The sequence below is a fragment of the Nymphalis io genome, chromosome 14, assembly GCF_905147045.1.
Source record: "Nymphalis io chromosome 14, ilAglIoxx1.1, whole genome shotgun sequence".
Taxonomy (NCBI): Eukaryota; Metazoa; Arthropoda; class Insecta; order Lepidoptera; family Nymphalidae; genus Nymphalis; species Nymphalis io.
Genome location: NC_065901.1, coordinates 2,034,410 through 2,056,489, shown reverse-complemented (window position 1 = coordinate 2,056,489; position 22,080 = coordinate 2,034,410). Strand labels below are relative to the sequence as shown.

Sequence of the window (22,080 nt, the reverse complement as noted above, 5' to 3'; positions counted from 1 at the left end):
AAGTACCGCTCGCGGCTTGGACCGCGTATAAGGGGGGTGCCATATACCCTATATGTTTTTCTGTATACCTGTAAACATAATAACAAAGCATAACATGCAAACAAATAAATAAAGAAACAAACTCAATTTCGCATTTATAATATAAGTGTGGATTCCTCAAGCCCTCAATGCGCCGACATTAATTTCCCTTGGTTGACGTGCTTGTTAATAGATAGTTTGACGTCATAGCTACATCTTATTATTTAATATAAAATGTTAGTTATTTGTTGTTATATAGACAAAACTGATGACAAATCGATAGGTGTTTAAAAGTGAAATCGGCAATGTAACAGCGGTCGTACGGTGCACTAGCCGTGCGGTGGCGTAACGGTTGCAACACACACACACTCCGGTCTATCGAAACTGGACATTCTAACAATAACTTCATTCAAAATAAATTAAATATACTTGTATATATAACAGTAATATCCATATGTGTATTGCGTATAAATATTAAATTGAAGTTAAGATATTTATTAACATGTATAAACATAAATATATATATATATATATTCAAATATTATACACACGTTTTTTACTTATGGTAGGGCATTGTTCAAGCTCGTCTATGTGTAACATCTTAGTTCCCAAGGTTGGCGATATAAGCGATGGTTAACATTTCTTACAAAGCCAATGTCTATGGGCGTTGGTGAACACTAATTACCACCAGGTGGCCCATTTGCTCACCTGCGTACCACTACACTATAAAAAAACCGTTTGAATCAAAAGCGTGCGCTCAAGCACAGGTGCACGCCCTCACTCTCATAACACGATCGACGGCAATCCAACATAACTGGAAATAATTCACGCGCAGATCCAACGGCTATACGAGTTTTCCGAGCCACGGGAGTGTTAACACAGTAACAATAACAGCCTGTGAATGTCCAACTGCTGAGCTAAGGCCTCCTCTCGCTTTTAAGGAGAATATTTAGAGCTTATTCCACCACGCTGCTCCAATGCGGGTTGGTGGAACACACATATAGCAGAATTTCGTGTGTTAACACTGCCAGATTAAAAAATCAAAACACTAATGACTTGTTATTGGCTAGACCCAAGGTGTGAGCAAAGGTGTGAGCCAGAACCTGTAGCCTCAGAAGCCTCTTACAAGCCATCTTTTATGCAATGAGAAAATTCTCATATGTAACTTTTGTACTAAGTCAAATGGGAGCGTAAAATTTTAACAAGATTGTTAAATAACTAGTTTTTGAGATAATTTGATATACAATTATTAACCGGTAATAAATATAAAAATACAACATCACACTAGACATATTTACGTTCATGAGAATTAGGTTTATTGTTTAATTCATTTGTGTTTTTATTATACTTGTCGCCTTGACATTGACTTGATGATTTTAATTAATGACTACCGTAGGTCGAAAAATATTTAAAGTGCATACAAGTAGTTAAGTGGAATAGTGTATAATTAATAATGATTTATACCGGATCAAGAACTGTTTGAAGTGCACAATACAGCGAGCTCTAAGTCAACAGCATGGAGCCTGTGAATCATAGTTTTGTATATCTCTACTTCATCTTCGATTGCAATGAGCTAAAGTTTTTTTTTTAAGTTACAATCAATAGGGAGGTGAGGGTATTTATTATTTTAATTCATCTGTAAAAAAATATATAAAACATACAATACAACCCACTAACAAATTGGAGACAAAAGATTTACAAGGCGATTTTTTCATGTTCCCTTCAATTTCCGAATGCAGGAGCGAAAAAATGTATGAAAATATCTTCTATATTATGCATAACACATTATATACACTGGCCGCCAAAAAAATCGACCCACCCGTATTTTTTTACTTACAAAGTTGTTATCTTAACTATGCGACGACCTAGGTGGATTGTTTTACTTATGGGACATACATTTAACATTTTACTACCCACTTGATATTGATTTGGAGGAGTTGTAAGTGTTATTGAGGATATTTGGAATATTTTTAAAGTATTGATAAGAAAACGTTACTTTGTGCACAAAGTGCATGGTTAGTTTATTTCCAGTTCTTAACGCGGAGTCATCTCGGTTCGATGTTTATTATTGATTAAGTGTATGAAACTTTGTTAAAACAATAATTTTTATAAGTTTAAACATAAAAAATGGATACTACTGAAGCAGAAGCTGCTCAAGTCGTAGCTCTTATTCATGAGGGGTTAAGTCAGCGAAATGTGGCTAGAACACTAAAATTAAGTCGTTCAGCGGTGCGAAGAGTGTACAAACGCTACTTGGAGACTGAGGAGTATCGCCGGAGACCAGGATCTGGCAGGGGGCGTGTCACGAACCCGACCGATGACCGTTTTATTGGTTTGACGTCTTTAAGAAACCGACATCTTTCGGCTGTTGACGTTCAAGGTAGACTCCGAGAAAGTCGTGGAGTGTCTGTGAGTGAAAATACTGTAAGAAGAAGACTTCGAGAGCAAAACTTAACCCCTCACAAGCCAGCAACAGGACCAAAACTCACAGCATCCCATCGACAAGCAAGACTACAATTTGCTAGGCAGCACGTCGATTGGACACTGGACCAATGGGAGACAGTATTGTTCAGTGATGAAAGCCGAATGTCTCTAGTAGGCTCTGATGGACTACGTAACGTCATGCGAAGGCCAGGAGAACGCTACTCTCAGTGTTGCATTCGAGAAACAGTCCGATTTGGTGGAGGCTCTACAATGTTTTGGGGAGGTATTTCTTTGACGGGACGCACAGAGCTGGTTTTTTTCCGTAATCGTGCTGTTAATGCTGAAACTTACATAACGGACATTCTGGAGCCTCATGTGATGCCTTACGCTGGATATATTGGGGATAATTTCCAACTTATGCACGACAACGCACGACCTCACGTCGCTAGAATTGTTAAAGACTATCTCAGGGAAGTCGAAATTCCAGTTATGCAGTGGCCAGCCAATAGTCCGGACTTAAACCCGATAGAGCACCTCTGGGACCAGCTAAAACGTACGGTTCGAGCACGAAATCCAATTCCAGAAACCCTGAATCAACTGGAAGCTGCCCTAACTGAAGAATGGCAACGGATCCCACAGGAAGACATTAAAAAGCTAATCAGGTCACTTAATAGGCGTATGCAGGCAGTGATTAGGTCAAGAGGAGGAAACACTCCCTATTAAAGTAAGATTTAGGCACCCAAATTTAAAAACAAACGGCATAATCGTTTTGTACACAAAAAAATAAAATTGCGTAAAATTTTGTGTTTTCGTGTTTTGTCACATATTTACCTAAAAACCTATTTTTTGCGCACTATTTCTGTTTTTGTACAATCCTACAATTGCATTTTTACATTATCAATCTTAAAAATATAAATATGTGGTAGTTTAAAACCATACGATAGCTTTTTTACAAAAAATGTAGGTGGGTCGATTTTTTTGGAGGCCAGTGTATATACAGTTTGGAAGATGAAATGAAAGATTATCAAGCTCAACACAGTTACAGATATGACTTGTACGACTATATCAAACTAATATCGTTTTCTTATTTTAAAACCAAAACTACACGGATATTCCCCTGACTAACGACAGAATGACTCACAACAACATTACTGTTACGATGTACACTGAATACTTTCACTAAATATGTAAGTAATACATGTCGACGCAACTTGCAACTTGAATGAAATTACAAAACATTTTTAAGTTCATTTATAACACATATCAATATAATATAATAATAAATAAATATTTCTTGTATAGCAACAAATTAAAATATCTTATTAATCTCCGCGCAATAAATGACATTTATGATAATATTACGGAACAAAATAAAATTAAGTTTATCAAAAATAGACTAAAAACTGACATAAAAAAAAGTTTGTTAAATTAGAATCGTTAAAATCAATTTATAATCAGTGAGACCGAGTTGCTGACCTTGTTTTTTCAAAGTTAATTAAAAATCAGCGTCATTAATTCCTTTATTTATTAGGTCATATTAATTAAAAACCATCGGTTAAAAGCAAAATTAAAATGTAAGTATCGAATATTTAGAAGGCACACACATTAAAAAAAAATTAGAATAAAGTATGTACCACAAATAAACAAATCCAAGAGTAGGATATTTTCTAGGGCAGACTAAGCAACGCGATGTTAACTGCGCGCGACGTGCGTCTGAAGTCTATAAGACAATATTGTTGTCTCAATGCGCCGAAAAGAATGACATAATACGTAACTGTTATGCGCTGTTTAACGTTTTAAATTGCCTTCGAAACGATTTTAGGTTATATTAGCAATTTAAATTTCTTAATGCAGCAAATGCTTGATATATTATATAGAATAAAAATAATACTTTATTTATTACAAATATGTCGAACTAAAATTATCGCTATATTTGACGCTCTAACACCGGAAAGAAATGTCGCAAACTTGAGGTGAACCGGAAAAATACAGGGAGAATTTTTATTTTTTCAACAAATGCTTTTTAGTCATCACATTTATATTTTTTTATTTGATCGATCATCGTCAAATTTCTCTAATCGCCTCGTACGATTACATATAATATTATCAAGTGACGATTAACGACTGTCGGAGAAATCAATTCTGATACCGAATACGTCACTACATATTATAAAACAAAATACACTCGCCAAGTCTCTCCGTTTATCTACGCGATAAACTCAAATACCACCAGCCAGATTTTCATACAGTTTTCACCGAGTGATTCATGAAGGAAGGTTTAAGCGTTTCTGCAAAAAAGCTTTATTATTATTATTAAATAACTTTATTACACACTCACAACGAAAAAAGAAAAGACACACAAGTAAAAAAAAGAAGAAAAACAAAAGTTCAAGAGAAGCGATGTTATATAAAAAAAATACTGTGGACCTCAACATGATGCGTGCAAGGGCGGTCTTATCACTCAAGTAGTTATATCTTCCAGACAACCCTGCATTAAGATGCTGGCAGATCTAACGGGCGAGTGCATTGTACATACATATATATAAATGTAAACAATACATACACAAAGATACATATATACATTTAGTGTAAATTGGCGATAGTGATGGTTGAAGCTGTCGGAAAAAACATGATTTATTTCCATATATGTATCTCTATATTGAACATAATATTCAGCACATATTGGGAAATCTTTGAGTTGTGACCTTGACAAAAGTACAGAAAATTTATATAATAATTTCAATAAATCAATCACCATCGATTTATTTCCGAAATAGTCTGGACGTCCTCCATCTGAAGGTGGATAATAATAATAATATTATCCTGAGACATTTTTCACACACGGCCATCTGATCCCAATTTAAGCTTGTACAAAGCTTGTGCTATGGAAATCAGACAACTGATATACTACATATACTACTTTTCTTTTATAAATACATACTTATATAGATAATTACACCCAGACTCAGGACAAACAGACATGTTCATGCACACAAATGTCTATCCTGGGTGGGAATCGAACCCACAACCTTCGGCGTGAAAGGCAAGTGTTCTACCAACTACGCCAACCGGCTCGTCATATAATCAATTAAGAACAAACTGAATAAATTATAAACGAATACTCGCCAAGTTCAAGAACACGTCATTAATTCAACAACTCTGCGAACAATACACCAATTAGAAAATTAAACAATAGTTGCGTTTCCGAACTAAAAGACGTCTGGAAATCGTTTTCCAGGTCACTGTCATAACGGAAACAAGCTAATTATTACACGATACACAAAACGGCTAACGGCATTGTTTGACGCAAGTATATATCTAGATATTCAATTAACCTTAATGTTTAAAATATTCCGATGATCGAAAGTGCTCGTTTGTCATTATTTTTATGTGGAGTCATTTATCATAATGTATTGTTTATAGATAAATAAAAACCAGTCATTTGCGAAACGAGCTCGCGTGAAGAGAATTCCGTACTAAATTACGATTTTTCATGTTATTCTATAAGCTGTGAGTATGGTTCTATACTCTGCATTTTGTAATGTTAGATTTACTATAGTAGTATCAGAGAGAAATTGCACTGTTTGATATAATAGCAGCTATCTCGCTTGCACCATTCAAATGATGAACAAATGTTAGGTACGATAATTTAATTAAAATAATTTTCTTTTCTCGAATTCCGTCTTTTATTGCGGTCATATCCCATTCATCCAATAGAAATAACGCCACTTATTATTAGTAGCCTTTAGTACGCAGCCGCTAATGAATTGGTTCGGTGGCGCGGATCGGGCGGAAGAATTGAGCGTCCACGTATCTTTTCAGGGTTTATTTTTCAACAATGACTTAAAAGCATTTTTTTTTATTACAATTACATAACACCCATATTCTATTAAATTAAATTATATAAACTTTTTTAATAGAAGCCGAGATGGCCTAGTGGTAAGAACGCGTGAATCTTAACCGATGATCGTGGGTTCAAACCCGGGCAGGCACCACTGAATTTTCATGTGCTTAATTTGTGTTTATAATTCATCTCGTGCTCAACGGTGAAGGAAAACATCGTGAGGAAACCTGCATGTGTCTAATTTCATTGAAATTCTGCCACATGTGTATTCTACCAACCCGCATTGGAGCAGCGTGGTGGAATAAGCTCCAAACCTTCTCCTCAAAAGGGAGAGGAGGCCTTAGCCCAGCAGTGGGACATTAACAGGCTGTTACTGTAAACTTTTTTAATGGTGTAATAAAGTAAAAGTTGAATAAAAGTTGTTTTTTTTTTCTATGTTTTCTAAACATAAGATTTAGTATATAACCCCAACTTTATTACACATCATTTACAAAGTGATTAATTGAATAATTTCATTGTTATGCTGCGTCAAACGAACTATATAGACCTAGGTACCGAAACCAAATATCACCTACTTCATTTAACATGTATATGTTAGCCATTGGCTAACTATTACTTAGAAAAAAATACTTCGATTAAAAATTAAGGTGTTAATAATGAACGAATAAGTGTTTACATTATAACGTGTGTACGAATCCCTGTAAAGAGTCTTCAACTGGATGATAAAGATTTCTTTTATTGAACCTTAAAAACCATCTGATAGTCGAAATATGTCTAGCTGGTGGTAGGGCTTTGTGCAAGCTCGCCTGGGTAGGTACCACCCACTCATCAAATATTCTACCGCAAATCAGTAATACTTGATATTGTTGTGTTCCGGTTTGAAGGGTGAGTGAGCCAGTGTAATTACAGGCACAAGGGACATAAAATCTTAGTTCCCAAGGTTGGTGGCGCATTGGCTATAAGTGATGGTTGACATTTCTTACAATGCCAATGTCTAAGGGCGTTTGGTGACCACTTACCATCAGGTGGCCCATATGCTCGTCCACCTTCCTATTCTATAAAAAAAAATAAAAAAATAACGAATACTTATTTATCAAAATGTTCAAAGTAATACTGAAAATACAGACAGCGCTAGATTAGTAATTTAATAATTTCATATTTTAATAAATAGCGAATAAATTTCCGTAACATCAATTAAATAATAAAAAAAAAATTCTACATCATTAAAATTAACGATCATTGCATGAATTAATTAAAAAAACTGTTACTTACAAAAAATAAAAAATAACTCACAATATTACGTAACACTTCAGTCTTTGTTACTCCTATCGATGTGCTCGCGATACTAATCAAAGTATCCAGAATTATGGACAATAAAATGTTTAAGACAATGAGTCCTCGGGAACTGTTTCACAATGGGCATTGTCATGTAGGTCATGTTTAACAAACGCAATATATTAATTTCGTAACTATGCCAACTGTTGTAACAGGTTCAATGTTAATACGTATGTGATAGAATAAAAAAAAATAATTAAAATAAATTGTTGCTAGAATATACCCGGAATATAATGTTTTTCGAAATGCAAAAATATTTGTGTAAATATTACAACATTTATAACGCATAGGGGTAATGAAATGGATACTTATAGTATACATTTTTTTTTAATTAATGGCATATGCGGGCAATGGTTAAAATTAAACACACAACTGCAGCATTTACATTTTAACTTTTTTAGTGATACTTTTAACGTTTGAATTAAAAAAAAATGTAGTATTGATTCGTTTTTCGAAATCAAAAATATAATATGTATTTTTTAAATCTCTGTAATGAAAAGTAGCACTTTTTTAAATTGTTATTGAGTCAGGCAATAGTCAAACACCAAACAAACAATGTTGTAACATTTTAATTGTCATTTTTATTTCTTGTTTTTTTTTTTTTTGTTGCGTGTATGACCATTGACCAGTATTCAATACGAAGATTGCATTAGATCGTGAAACATACGATTTGCGTTAAGAGCAAAGCGTGTCAATGAACCAACATGTGACGTAGTCGGACGGCCTCCAAATGTAAGCGGTGATAGTTTTTGAAACTTCATCCTGCTTACATTTAAATGTATTTTTATATTTGGGTGGGAAATAAAATATATTTTAATAAAAACTTTAAAGAGTAAAAATAAAATTGTATTAATAGATTAATATATAACCTTTATGATCGTATTTGAGGCCAATTTTTAAATTGGAATAGGAAATGTCATATTCAATCAATACCTTGAATATCTATCAAAAGAAACCATTTTTGTATATACTGTTATAAAAAAAAACCCAAACCTTGATCACTGCCCAAATTTCGTAGACATGACTCAACGAATGAAGTAATTAAGCGTATGTAATATAATATTTATCTCTATGATTTTTCGAGTTACTTAATTTATGTTTAATTACAGTACAGGAAATGCTAATCTGTAAGAACTGCAATCCGGTATTAATGTCTTGCTCAGATAGAACGAGATGGGGACGGCGATAGAGAGTACTACCAAAAAGCTCATAACTGAATGACCTTAATTTTCGTACCTATATTTCGATGCACTGTAAACAAATATGACAAGCAAAAATTCATTTTCAAGGTTGAAATTTGTAGAAAATATAAGATGTTTTTTCGTAGCCAAAAACGTTTGCTACAGCGAAGTTCGCAAGGGTACTATTAATTAATTTCACGGTAGCATGCGAAAGCGATCCCGTGGCGCTCCTCGTTAAGGCGGAAAGGGTACCGCTGGTTTTTTAGTAAGTATTCTGATATCCGGGGCGCACTCGGCGCCTTGGACACCGGCGAGCCCCACATACTCCCCCACTGTTCCCGTGGGGGAAACGCGTAATGCGTTTTTCCAGCGTTAAAAAAAGGGTTCTATTAATTTTAAATAACACACAACAATAATTCTTTACACGAATTACGAGTGTTACCTTTTTCAGTCTTCGTATCAAACGTCTCTGTCTCCTCAGGAGTGTCTTCCCGCAGTGACGTAGCCTTTCGATCCACCGGCACCTCACGGGCACCAAGTCGATCAGATCCCAGACACCAGATGACATTTTCACATCACATTTCACATATACACGCACTTCACACTAATTAGGTATTCGAACTATGAATGAGTCAAGTCAATTGAACTGAGAAACCATTAAACTTATTGTTAATATTTGTGTTTTGTCAACTATTACAATATTTTACGCGTATATGCATTCTATATATTGTTTTTAATGTAATGTTTTTGTTTCTGTGAATAATATTTTTCAAACATTTATAATGTTTGTTGTATTCATTATACACTAGCAATACTCGGCTGACATTTTCTTATCTGTGTATTTAAGCATGGCGCTTAAATATTATATAAGTTAAGTGTAAAAAAATACATATATTTATATGTCAACTTTCATTGTGGAGGAACTCTATTAATATCATCAACATACATTTTGATATAATAGACACTTATTTTTAAATATAATGCTTTTCTCAATAAAAATCAATATTATTTATTTTATTTTTTTATAATAATAACATTGAACTCGGACGGGTTTTAAGAAGAGTAAATCAATAAATTTGGTTACGATTAATTTTATATGCGAATATTATAAATACGAAAGTAAACGGCTAAACCACTATCGATACAGTTTGATAAAATTTTGTATGAAGCAAGCCCCTTGGACTCCAAGGAAAGATGTAAGCGACTTTTTATGTAACTTGCACCGTCCTAATCATCAACAGGTGAGCGAAACCTTCGACGAAACTATGACCGAATGTTAAGCACTGTTTTCCTCTTTCTGTGATCATTGATGTTACGTTTAAAAGAAGAAGATTTTTTTTTTAACTAATAACCCCAGAAACAACATTTGCAAGTCGTTTATCATTAGCAAACCAGGTTTAGTTGAAAAGGAAATTGGGATGTATCCAGAAAACATTTTATACTTGTAGGTAATCTTTACAATGTACATTAATTTTTTTAATTTTAATAGTTTAAATCAACTAAATAAAAATAATACTTAGAAATTAATTTAACTAAGGTCACGGATTCTGACTGTGAATAAACAAACAATAAACATATAAAAAGAGGGAATAATTACTATAAATTCAAACTTATATTATTCAATTTATTGTTAATTTATATTTGCGTACAAAAACAATATAATAAACATAATACGTACGGACTTCAGTGACGTAAATATTAAATTAATAAAAACGAACATAAAATATAATAAGACGTATTTACTTTAAAGCAGAATGTCATGTTTATTTCTCACTTCAATGTTACGAAGATACGAAAATCAAGTTTACATTTAGTGTTTACTACGAGCTACCGTCCAATCGAGTACATATGATGTATCGTGCGTCCTTTGCGAACAATTGGCAATAAATATATATAATAAATATTTCCGACTGTACCTACATCAAATACAAATATTTAAAACCTATTATACTCAAATTCTTATATAATTTTCGTTAATTTTAATTAGTTTTTAGAATAAAATTGTTACATGACAAATTAATATTTACAACATATTCTTAATATCGATAAGATGGTCCGCATTGTCGTTGTTGGAGTAGATATTCTACCGCTAAACAAGAATACTTGATATTATTTCGTTCCGGTTTGAACGATGTGTGAGCCATTGTAACAAGGGATATAACTTCTTAGTTCCCAAGATTGGTAGCCCATGGGCGATGTAAGGTATAGTTATAGCATGTCTATGGGTGGTGGTGACCACTTACCATCAGGTGGCCCATTTGTCTAGTCGAGTCCGACTAATAAGATTTTTTAGCATTTTCTTTATAAAAAAATCACTATAGCAGACGTCTGGTGTTGGAAAGTATTATACAACTATGCCTCGGATTGTAAAGCAGTTCCTGCGGATGATCTCTCTTCGGTCATGTCAGATTTCCGTTCCATCGAAATATAAGAGTAAGAAAGAGAGATCACCTCACACTGACATTTTATCAATGGTATCGTATAATCTATGGCAGCCCCGGATTTATGCCTAGACCTACAAGGTCCTGGCCCTGCCAGTCAATAATAATAGATTCATACTCTAACCGTTTCGGAATGGGTAAATTGACAATATGCATAGGGGACTTGGAACTCTAAGTCCAAACATGATGATGGCCATTATGAGTTCACAAAAAATGGCATTTTAACGACAGCGAAGTTGTTATCATAACATTGGAAGTAAAATGTAAATGGATATAAGTATTTAAGTAAAAAGGCGTATTTTAAATAATGATAACTATATTAATCCAGAATCGTTTGCAGTGCAAAATATAGATTGTGATCTAAAGTTTATTTATCTTTATTCTTACTGTCATTGGAATAGAAATAGTTGTTGCCACAACGTGAAAGTTTTATCAAAGTATTATTATTATTATTTTTTTAAAGAATAGGAAGGCGGACGAGCATATGGGCCACCTGATGGTAAGTGGTCACCAACGCCCTTTAACATTGGCATTGTAAGAAATGTCAACCATCGCTTACATATCCAATGCGCCACCAACCTTGGGAACTAAGTTTTTATATCCCTTGTGCCTGTAATTACACTGGCTCACTCACCCTTCAAACCGGAACAAAACAATATCAAGTACTGGTGTTTTGCGACAGAATATCTGATGAGTGGGTGTTACCTACCCAGACGAGCTTGCACAAAGCCCTACCACCAGTATTATAGGATAACTGTTTACAAAAAACAAACTAAAGAGGCAATTAAACGTAAGCCGGGTCAGTATACATAATATAAACATGACCGGTTATATTGACGCTTACGAATGTCATCTCATACATAACATTGTTATATAATGAATTCGTGGCAGTTATTTACATTAGTTTTGAGGTCAATTAAATATAGGAATATTAAAATTTTTAATGTATTTATAAAATCGTTAAATTTGTGTATGAATTGCTATTGATTTAACTTAATCGAAGGTGTTCATATATTATAATCCCACGACAAATTTTATCGATATTATATCCGTAAACTTTTCGCTTTATAAATATTTTCGTTTTGAATTTAGTACAGTAACAGCCTGTTAATGTCCCACTGCTGCGCTAAGGCCTCCTCTCCCTTTTGAGGAGAAGGTTTGGAGCTTATTCCACCACGCTGCTCTAATGCGGGTTGGTGGAATACACATGTGGCAGGATTTCAATGAAATTAGACACATGCAGGTTTCCTCACGATGTTTTCCTTCACCTTCAAGCACGAGATGAATTATAAATACAAATTAAGCACATGAAAATTCAGTGGTGCTTGCCCTGGTTTGAACCCATGATCATCGGTTAAGATTCACGCGTTCGAACCACTGGGCCATCTCGACTTTTTGAATTTAGTACTATAATAGAAACATAGAACATTATTAGATAATGTTTTATTTAAAAGTAGTATTATTTTATATATATTATTACATGAAGTCTTACAAGGAAATAGGCCCTCTATGATGACCCTAACTCATCCAAGTATAAGATCTAAAATGTTACGTCTCTTGAATCTGCAATCAATCACTCTTAAAACAGGAACCAATCAATCAAAATATACACTATTCATTGAGTCATTATACAATAATAAATTAAATTTAAAATAACCACCGGTTTCAAATGTAGATTTGAAGAGAGAAGAACCGGCCAGAAAAGAGATAGTTACTCTTTTCCGACGATTAAATTACATAGGTATGTTAAAAATATTTTATGCGGTAACACAGCAATAATAATAGTCTTCCAGACCGATTTCGGCCACGGCGACCAATCTCAAGAGAGATTAGCCAACTGTGCATGACATATTATAGTTCACAAGTGTGTGCGCAAACACAGGTAGTAGTAACAGCCTGTGAATGTCCCACTGCTGGGCTAAGGCCTCCTCTCTCTTTTTGGGGGAAGGTCCATACCTTCCCCCAATATATAATAATATCCATATAATAAGCACCATAGCTTATTGCACCACGCTGCTCCAATGCGGGTTGGTGGAATACACATGTGGCAGAATTTCAGTGAAATTAGACACATGCAGGTTTCCTCACGATGTTTTCCTTCACCGTAAAGCACGAGATGAGTTATAATCACAAATTAAGCACATGTAAACTCAGTGGTGCTTGCCTGGGTTTGGTGCACATTCTCAGGTGCAATCTCTATTCCCTAACTCTCATAATTCGATTGGATTGTAATCCGATACGACCGGAAAGAGTTTAGGCGCAGACTTTAGGTGCTTTCCGAGGCACGAGAGTGTATGCAACACTTCCAATTTCCAGACTACTCAGCAATACATGACGGTCGAATAAATGGTAGCACAAACACTAACACACACAACATGTGATTGCTATCAAGAGGGGCGAGCAGAGAATACAAAACCACAAGTACCAAATTGTTTATACAATGTAACATTTATAATTTCATTATATATTTTCTAGTGTTCGATCATGAAGGTCACATGCGAAAGAAACCGCAAGAATCACTAAGTACCTATATACATAGTTGATAGATAACACAGTATTGAAACATATATTAAAAGAATTCATATAAGACTTCCAAATCTAGCTCACGAATAAAGAGATATAGTCAGCAATTAAAAAAATAAAAAGATAATTTGTTAATTTAAATTTAGAAACAAAATTGAAAGCAACTAAAATATCACTTCATTGTTTACAATCAGATACATTATTAATTTAAAGACCTTAAGTTATTGCAACAAAAGATTTGATTGCAACAACAAAAGATCGAACAAACTGTTTATTTCCGTATAACATTCTGATAACTCATTGTTTTACTCTACGTTTTGTTATGATCATCACGAGCCGGTTCAAGCAATGCCTCTCACTCTTACGCATTAAATTACTAGTTCTAGTTACAGATATTTCTCAGTTTGTCTTTTTATTTAACGTCTTTAACTAACTATAGAACTGTAATATCACGTCTACTTCAAGATTATTTTAACTCTGTTACACGAAAACTTTAAATAATTACGATTGGTAACAACAATAAGTTGAAATATGTTTATTATGAACAGGACGCTAGGATATTGATGTTAATGATAAAAAGCAACAACAAACAGTACAAAAGACAGAACATTCCCCTTTTGATAAATAACAAAATTCTAAAATATTAAACTTCGTAAGCAAAACATATCTTACTTAAAATCTATATAATTAATTGATAGTGATATGAACCTGTATATTATAAAAATTAATAACACAAAAGCTATATGGAACACAACACTATTTCGCAATTATCGTGTTTTATAAAGATACGTAGGCTTTATTCGAGACCGGCGCACGCGCACGACTCGCCGCGGTCAGACCGACTGCACCACTGCAAGTGGGGAGATCTTTCACTGCGGTTACACAAGATTCATTACGTAATTAAACTTTTGCCTTTCCAACTGCAGTTGAGCGTGTAGCAACTTTTGACGAACTAGCTGAGGTTTAGTATTTATCGGAAGGATTAATTCGTTCCGCCTTTGTGAGTATTACAAGATTATTGATAATAATAATATTATTCGCGTTTGTTTGATTCATCAATGGACTCACCCTTATTTAAGCTGATAATATCATCGTTAAAGTTATGGATAAACAGACATTGTTTTTGTTCCTTTCTTAAAAATTATGTCCTTAAAAATAGACTAATATCTGGTTTTAATATAGTTATAAAATTAAAACCCCCTTAAATATTTTAATATTTTCAAGTCACGTCTAAAAATAAAAACAAGAAAAAAAATTGTCTATGTCCTACGAAAACCCTTGCAAGTATAAAAATATATTTTTGATTTCCTCATATAATATGCGCGTCTTCTTCGTGGAATTTTACGCATAAACTTTATGAAATTTCCATGACGCAGTTATTAGTTCGAATATCGTTGGAATCTTTTATTTTTTATCATCACATTAAGATGTTATGAAAAACTGGAAGATTTTTGGAAGTCTAAATGTCAGCCCACCACATTCTGGTGCTTCATATATTGTGTTTGCAAATATTTCTACTCCACTTTCTATTTATTCTACTACCAATAAGCGCCACTATTACTGTATTTCTCTTTGGCTTGCGAGTGAGTCTCAGTGTAGTGTGAACCATAGGCGTAAGGGACATAACATCATAGTTCCAAGGTTGCGGGCTTAGTGTATAACAATATGTATTCTTAACCGTAAACAAAAATAGGAATATGTCAAATAATCATTTAAGTAAAGTCTTAAAGGGCAATAACCGACGTCGTACCGACGTCGTGCCGTCGACCAGCCTCACAGCAGGCACCTATAAAACGCACGTATTCTGCATCCTAAGTGTGCTCCCGACATCTGACTTGAGTATTTACGACAGCCTCCAGGTCCTCACGGTGACGCTGTCTAAGTCATTACGGCCAACACATGTAGCAACATCATAAACACTCTAAACAATAAAGAAAATTAAACAAACGCACTCGTGCCATTTTCACTATTTTAAACTTAACTAATAATGATCATTTAACATGAAAGTCACATTTAACTATAATTTCACGAAACATGACTCATAGATAAATTTGTTGATTGTGATAATGATACGAATTCATATGCTTTTCTCGGTCGATATTCCTTTATATTATTAAAACAATATTGTTTCATATCGTTTCACGTTTAACGCGATAGTGATCGACGGCCATCAAAATGAAATTCCATCACGCGCATGCGTGCGAGCGTAAATCACTCACGAAACGTTTAAGCTATAAACGCAGGACATAAATACTATACCATTAACACTATTATCTAGATTATTTAAACTAAATATCACTTATAGATATATAATAATATGCTATATAGACCAGAACTGTCATTTAAAGAATAAATAATATTATATGTACTGTCTTAAGGTTAAACTAATTTGGTTTGACTCATTTGAATTTTCCGATTTTAATACATTATGTAGATCTGAGGTTAAAACTTTTTGTAACAAATAAATGTATTTAAAAACTAGACGACTTTTTCTAAGTTCATTAAAAGTTAGAACCGTGCCGTACGTACAAACACCTTCTCATATGAAAATGTTACGTACAAACTGCTAGAAATTTATCATCTATTAAATAAACGACTTGCACGTAATGTATTATTATTTTTTTTTTTTTATAGAATAGGAAGGCGGACGAGCATATGGGCCACCTGATGGTAAGTGGTCACCAACGCTCTTAGACATTAGCATTGTAAGAAATGTCAACCATCGCTTACATATCCAATGCGCCACCAACCTTGGGAACTAAGATTTTATGTCCCTTGTGCCTGTAATTACACTGGCTCACTCACCCTTCAAACCGGAACACAACAATATCAAGTATTGCTGTTTTGCGGTAGAATATCTGATGAGTGGGTGGTACCTACCCAGACGAGCTTGCACAAAGCCCTACCACCAGTGAAAGTCACGTATCTGTTTTGTATGATGTATACAGGCAATAAAATTACCATATAGGTATTATTCGGTAATGCTAATTTCATTATTTGTATGAAAATCGAGTATAATATTTTACTTTAATTACCAATAGCTATATTTCGGTTGATATTATTAGTATATATACGCGAAAAGTGTCAAAGGGGAAAACGCGAAACAAATTATCTTACACAAATACAATTATTTGCTCGACTAATTTGTACATAATGTATTTAAATAAAAGTAGTTAAGCCTGGCAGACGTCCTGCCTGTATATACCAACAACTATTGGTATTTACAAGTAGGATAAGTTCAAGCTATGGCCATAGCCATGTATTGCAAACTTAGTCAGTTTCCAAGCTCAATGCTGCTACTAAGAATCACTTGATAGAAAAAAAACCAATAACTCTTCATGCCACACCCGGAGATCGAACTCAGTACCTCGATAACTGAAGTCCTATAAACTGGCCGCTAGACCAACGAAGCAGTCTATGTGCCTGCTATCACTGATTATATAAGGATGATTGTATATTTTATACATTCACTGGACTTATTATATAAAACTATAGACCAGATGCACTGCAAGCTTAATTCTAAGCCAGGCAATAATAGTGGTTTGCTCTTATGAAATATCTGCTATCAAATGGAAAGTTCTGTTTCCTTAAAACTATATCTATTGAAACCTGCCACGTACTTAATTACGTAACTTCATTTTGAGAGAATTATTACACGAATAACTTATCCGATTCATTTAGGGTCGACGTGTATAAGCTACTTTCACGATAGCATACGTAAGCGATCCCGTGGCGTCCTACACATAGGATAACGGTGGTTTTTAGTTGGTACTGTGGGCATCAGCTATGTGTCCCACACACCCCGTCACTTGTTGTTGTTTGTGGCGGGGATGCGTCGGCATTTTGCAGTGAAAAAAAATGTGCTATATGCTATATACTATATGAAAAGTAAGCCCCTTTAGAATGATTTTTATAAATGAACACTCAACAAATGGTTTATTCGGCTCATATGACACCAACGGAATAAACTAGAACGGAATAAACTAGAGTCAATGCCTGAATAGGTTGCAGTTCCTAGCAGAGCCGCAAAATTTCAAAGATCAAGATTTTTTTTCCACGGTCACATATTTTACTAAATACATATTATAACTACATGGATTTACATTGGATTATGTGCGAATCAAATTATCATATTAATGAGTTTCGTATCCCTTAATTCATTATATTATATTTTGTGTTGTGCAATACAGTTACATTAAATAAAACTGGGCGTCGAGATTTATTCTAGCCTATTTCTGACGTCACATTGTTATACCTGTCTATAGATAGAGGCTCTTTTCTACTCCGCCGGAAACCCTACCAGTGATTAAACCACTGTAAATACTTCATTATATATATATATAAGATTATACTTATACCAGAAGATGCAACGCGTTTGGAAAGGTTTGAGTATATAATATCATTTTATAAGGAACTGCGCTTCGCAATTTCACTCACTCTAAATTTAAACTATTAACGTAACAATCGTATATTTCATACACTTGTCAATAATAAATAAATAAAATACCTTTTAAAAAAAATAAAAATATAAACATTTCTGTGGTAATTAGCTATTTAAAAAGAATAGGCGTTACTTTACTCTGAGGGAAATCGATTCCGTAAGCCGTTCGAAGCCGTTCAATTTCCTGTACCATAAATAATACAGCGATATTATCATTGAAAGTTATTATAATACGAATAGGTACTCTTATAATGGGGTTTTAGAGTACACTATCATCGTGCTTCGAAACTCGAAGACCAGCTTTCTCTTAACGGATTCAGGATAACGTTGTACGAACCAACCAACTGTAGTTTATAAACTTGAAATTGTTCTATTTAAATAAAATATTTTATCTTTAAATGTTGTAAGGTGTGATTAGTAAACAATGCTGTGTCTTCTTCTTTCGAATGTCTAATTAACGAGGAGAGACAGAGAAAAATCGGTGTTTAACTTAACAACCGCTAACAACGTTTATAAGTAAGACCGAGACAATTGAAATTAGGTACACTATGCCCTTTTCTGTATCCCTGATAAAGTGTACGCAAAATTTCATGATCATCGCTTGAGTAGTTAAGACGTAACAAACAAACTCACTTTCGCATTTATAACGTCAGTTAGCATAACTCACTTAGACATCGTATTTCATCCATTAGACCATCTTGACTCATTATTTACAATTATTTTTTTGTATTCAACGCGTGTGGGTGACATCTAATGAGTTGACAATTAGCAACACGAAGTGAAAATTACTATTAACGCCTGTCAAAGGCACATCGAGAGCCCGGTCGTTGGACTACACATGAAAAAAAAAACGCGATAATTACTATTAATCGACAAAGAATACAAAGTTAATTACGTTTTAATTAAACAGTTACAACGTTTTCGTTACGTCTTCTAGTACTTAGGTTTTTAATGAAAAAGGTACAAAACGAGAAAATTGGATTAAGATTCAAAAACTTCTCCTCGACGGGAGTGGAAGACTTTGCGTGGCAATGAACATTAACAGGTTGTTGTTGTTGGATTTTTTTAAACAAGATTAGATTCATTCAAAAAAGCACAATCCCAATAGGAAAAATGTTCTATAATAATAACAATATTCGGTTTCATGTTTCGCTGTGTATTTATTTTAGTACTTATATATATTTATGTTATTATTTACACGTAATTTTTAATAATAAAATATTAAACATTCCTTACATCACCAATACGCTACCAAACTTGGGAACTAAAATGTTATGTCCTTTCTAACTGGAAACAACAATTTTTTAATTGCCAATAGAATATATAGTATGGGTAGTATCTACCCAGACGGGCTTGCACAAAGCCCTATCTTCAAGTAAAATTTATAAAAACAAAGTAAACGCTTAATTTAACACAATAATATCCTAACCAAATAAAAACAAATTGTAATTACATCCGATATAATCATACAAAACGATGAACTCACCGTTCGTCCGCAACGTAACCGGTATTTATCTAAGAATATTTCGAAAGTCCATAAGACGTGTACGATTCTAAACTAGGTAATTGGAACCAAGTTTGGTCCAAATTCTCCTTACCCAGTGGCCCGCTTTGTGGCGGTCAGCTTTCGCGATTCTCATTCGCTTCTCGATCGCGAGTTACGACAATACGAAACATTGATCGTCGGTGCATTGGTATTCGTTTTGTGATACAAACGTAATGATACTGCGTAATTCGACTCTCGCTTTTATAAATGTTGCTAAAACATTAGATATGTAACAATGATTTGCCAACTGTACATTCACGCTGCACTCCGATAAACTTGTGCATTCGTTGCAACATTTTGATATGCGAGTTTAATTATATCATTACGAATACATCTTAATAAAGCAATTTTAATTTTCAAAAAGTATAATATTTTCAATAAGAAATTACTCAATGGTACACAGGGATGGTATCTTATCGCAATCGAATCGAAGCGTGATCAGTAACAGCCTGTTAATGTCCCACTGCTGGGCCAAGGCCTCCTTTCCCTTTTTGAGGAGAAGGTTTAGAGCTTATTCCACCACGCTGCTCCAATGCGGGTTGGTAGAATACACATGTGATATAATTTCAATGAAATTAGACACATGCAGGTTTTACGATGTTTTCCTTCACCGTCAAGCACGAGATGAATTATAATCACAAATTAAGCAAATGAAAATTCAGCGGTGCTTGCCTGGGTTTGAACGCACGATCATCGGTTAAGATTCACGCGTTCTAACCACTAGGCCATCTCGACTTTTGCGTGATCGTTGCCTTTAATCCGTTTCCCTATTATTTAATTTAATTATCGACTATTGGCATAAAAGCTGACATTTAAGTTTGGTTTTGACATAACTGAATATGTTAACATCATATAGGTTCGGTTGCGTATTTTATTATATTTCCGAATGAACATATAATAGCCAAAGTTGGATTGGAATTGAATCGGGAACGTATCGTAATCGTATAGATTAGTAGAAACCCGTGTAGAGGTTACCTAATGATTTGAAAGTTGTATGTTCGATCTTGGCCCTATAAGCTATCTTCCAAATACCACTCCACTCTCTTTTTAACTAAGGAAAATTTTTGAAAAGTATTTCGCGAGATTTCCGCCTTAACACGGAATCTAGTGGTTGCGAGAATGATATCAGATGGCGCCAGCCCTGCGATTTCAATGCCAGCTCTCCACCGAGCTGGGAGTGATCTCGGATAGACCAGCAAAATCTTTAAATTAATAAATCTAAGTTAGTTGAAAGAAAAAAATTGACTCAAAACAATTTTCACTAGCCGCTATAGACCGCAATAACCGAGATGACGAAAGCGTGAAAGTAATGAATGTATCGAAGGCAATAGAAAAACGGCACGTGGGCTTTTCACTCGGAGATCTTCTATGCAAATAAAGCTAATTACTATTGATCGTTAGAAATTGCTTTCAAACATGACAGTCCAGATATAAATAACTCGTGAAATATAAAGTTTTATTTAGAACAATTCGTTCAATGTTTAGATATTTTAATATTAGGTCCTTACATATGAAATTCGCGTTTTGTATGGGAGGACTATAAAGTCATTTTTTTTTGTAACATATATTTAATTAATCAAAGTATGCACCGTTGTTATCTATGAATCCCTTTACTAAATAAACTACGGGGCGAGAATCAATAAACTCTTTGAAGGCGGTTTGGACCGCCGCATCTGAGTTGAATTTTTTTCCTTGTAAGAAGTTGTCTGAATTCCGGAAAATATGGTAATCTGTTGGAACAAGGTCCGGGGAGTACGGTGGATGTCGCAGACATTCCAATTGTAGCTCATCTAACTTAGTGGTTGTTTGATGTGCTTGCGTTGTCGTGAAGCAGTAGTGGCCTAGAGCGATTGACCAATTTCAGTTGTTTAGCACCTTGTTCTTCCTTCATGGTTTGCGGTTGCTGACAACTGATATCTGCCGTAATCGTTTGGCCAGATTTTAGAAAGCTACGACAACGGCGCTAGTCCACCAAACACTCACAAGTAACTTTTTCTTTAAAGCAGGATTTGGCTGGGTCTCCAGGGTTCAGCCATTGCGACGAGCGCTTCCGATTAACGTACAGTATCCACTTTTCATCACAAGTAATGATTCGATTAAAAATCCCTTCATTATTGTGTCGGTTGAGGAAAGTAACACAGCAGTCGACGCGTGTTTGTAAGTTCGATTCACTCAATTCATGAGGTACCCATCGTTCAAGTTTTTTTACTTTCCAAGTTCAAGTAAATTGAAAATGTTGAAACCAAAAATGTACCGTGCTTTCTTTAGCGACACCAGCGCCGTACACATCATTAATTCTTCGAGCTGTTTCTGCAGCACTGGTGACA

At 34.4% G+C, this 22,080-nt stretch overlaps 1 protein-coding gene across 4 annotated transcripts in view; it reads right to left on the bottom strand.

The window, feature by feature from the left end:
- Nucleotides 1-22,080, bottom strand: part of LOC126773346 (protein fem-1 homolog CG6966) — a 94,059-nt gene that overhangs the window by 14,032 nt on the left and 57,947 nt on the right. The window contains exons 1-2 of one of the 4 annotated variants that reach the window (XM_050494232.1): nucleotides 14,475-14,609; nucleotides 9,245-9,448 (exon numbers count right to left, since the gene is read on the bottom strand). The exons of 1 other annotated variant lie outside the window; for it this stretch is intronic. In XM_050494232.1, the coding sequence (XP_050350189.1) occupies nucleotides 9,245-9,370 (126 nt within the window). In that variant the 5' untranslated portion in view covers nucleotides 9,371-9,448; nucleotides 14,475-14,609. Of the gene's footprint in view, nucleotides 1-9,244; nucleotides 9,556-14,474; nucleotides 14,610-22,080 lie in introns of those variants that run through there. 2 more of the 4 variants (XM_050494231.1, XM_050494233.1) reach the window with 2 other exon arrangements.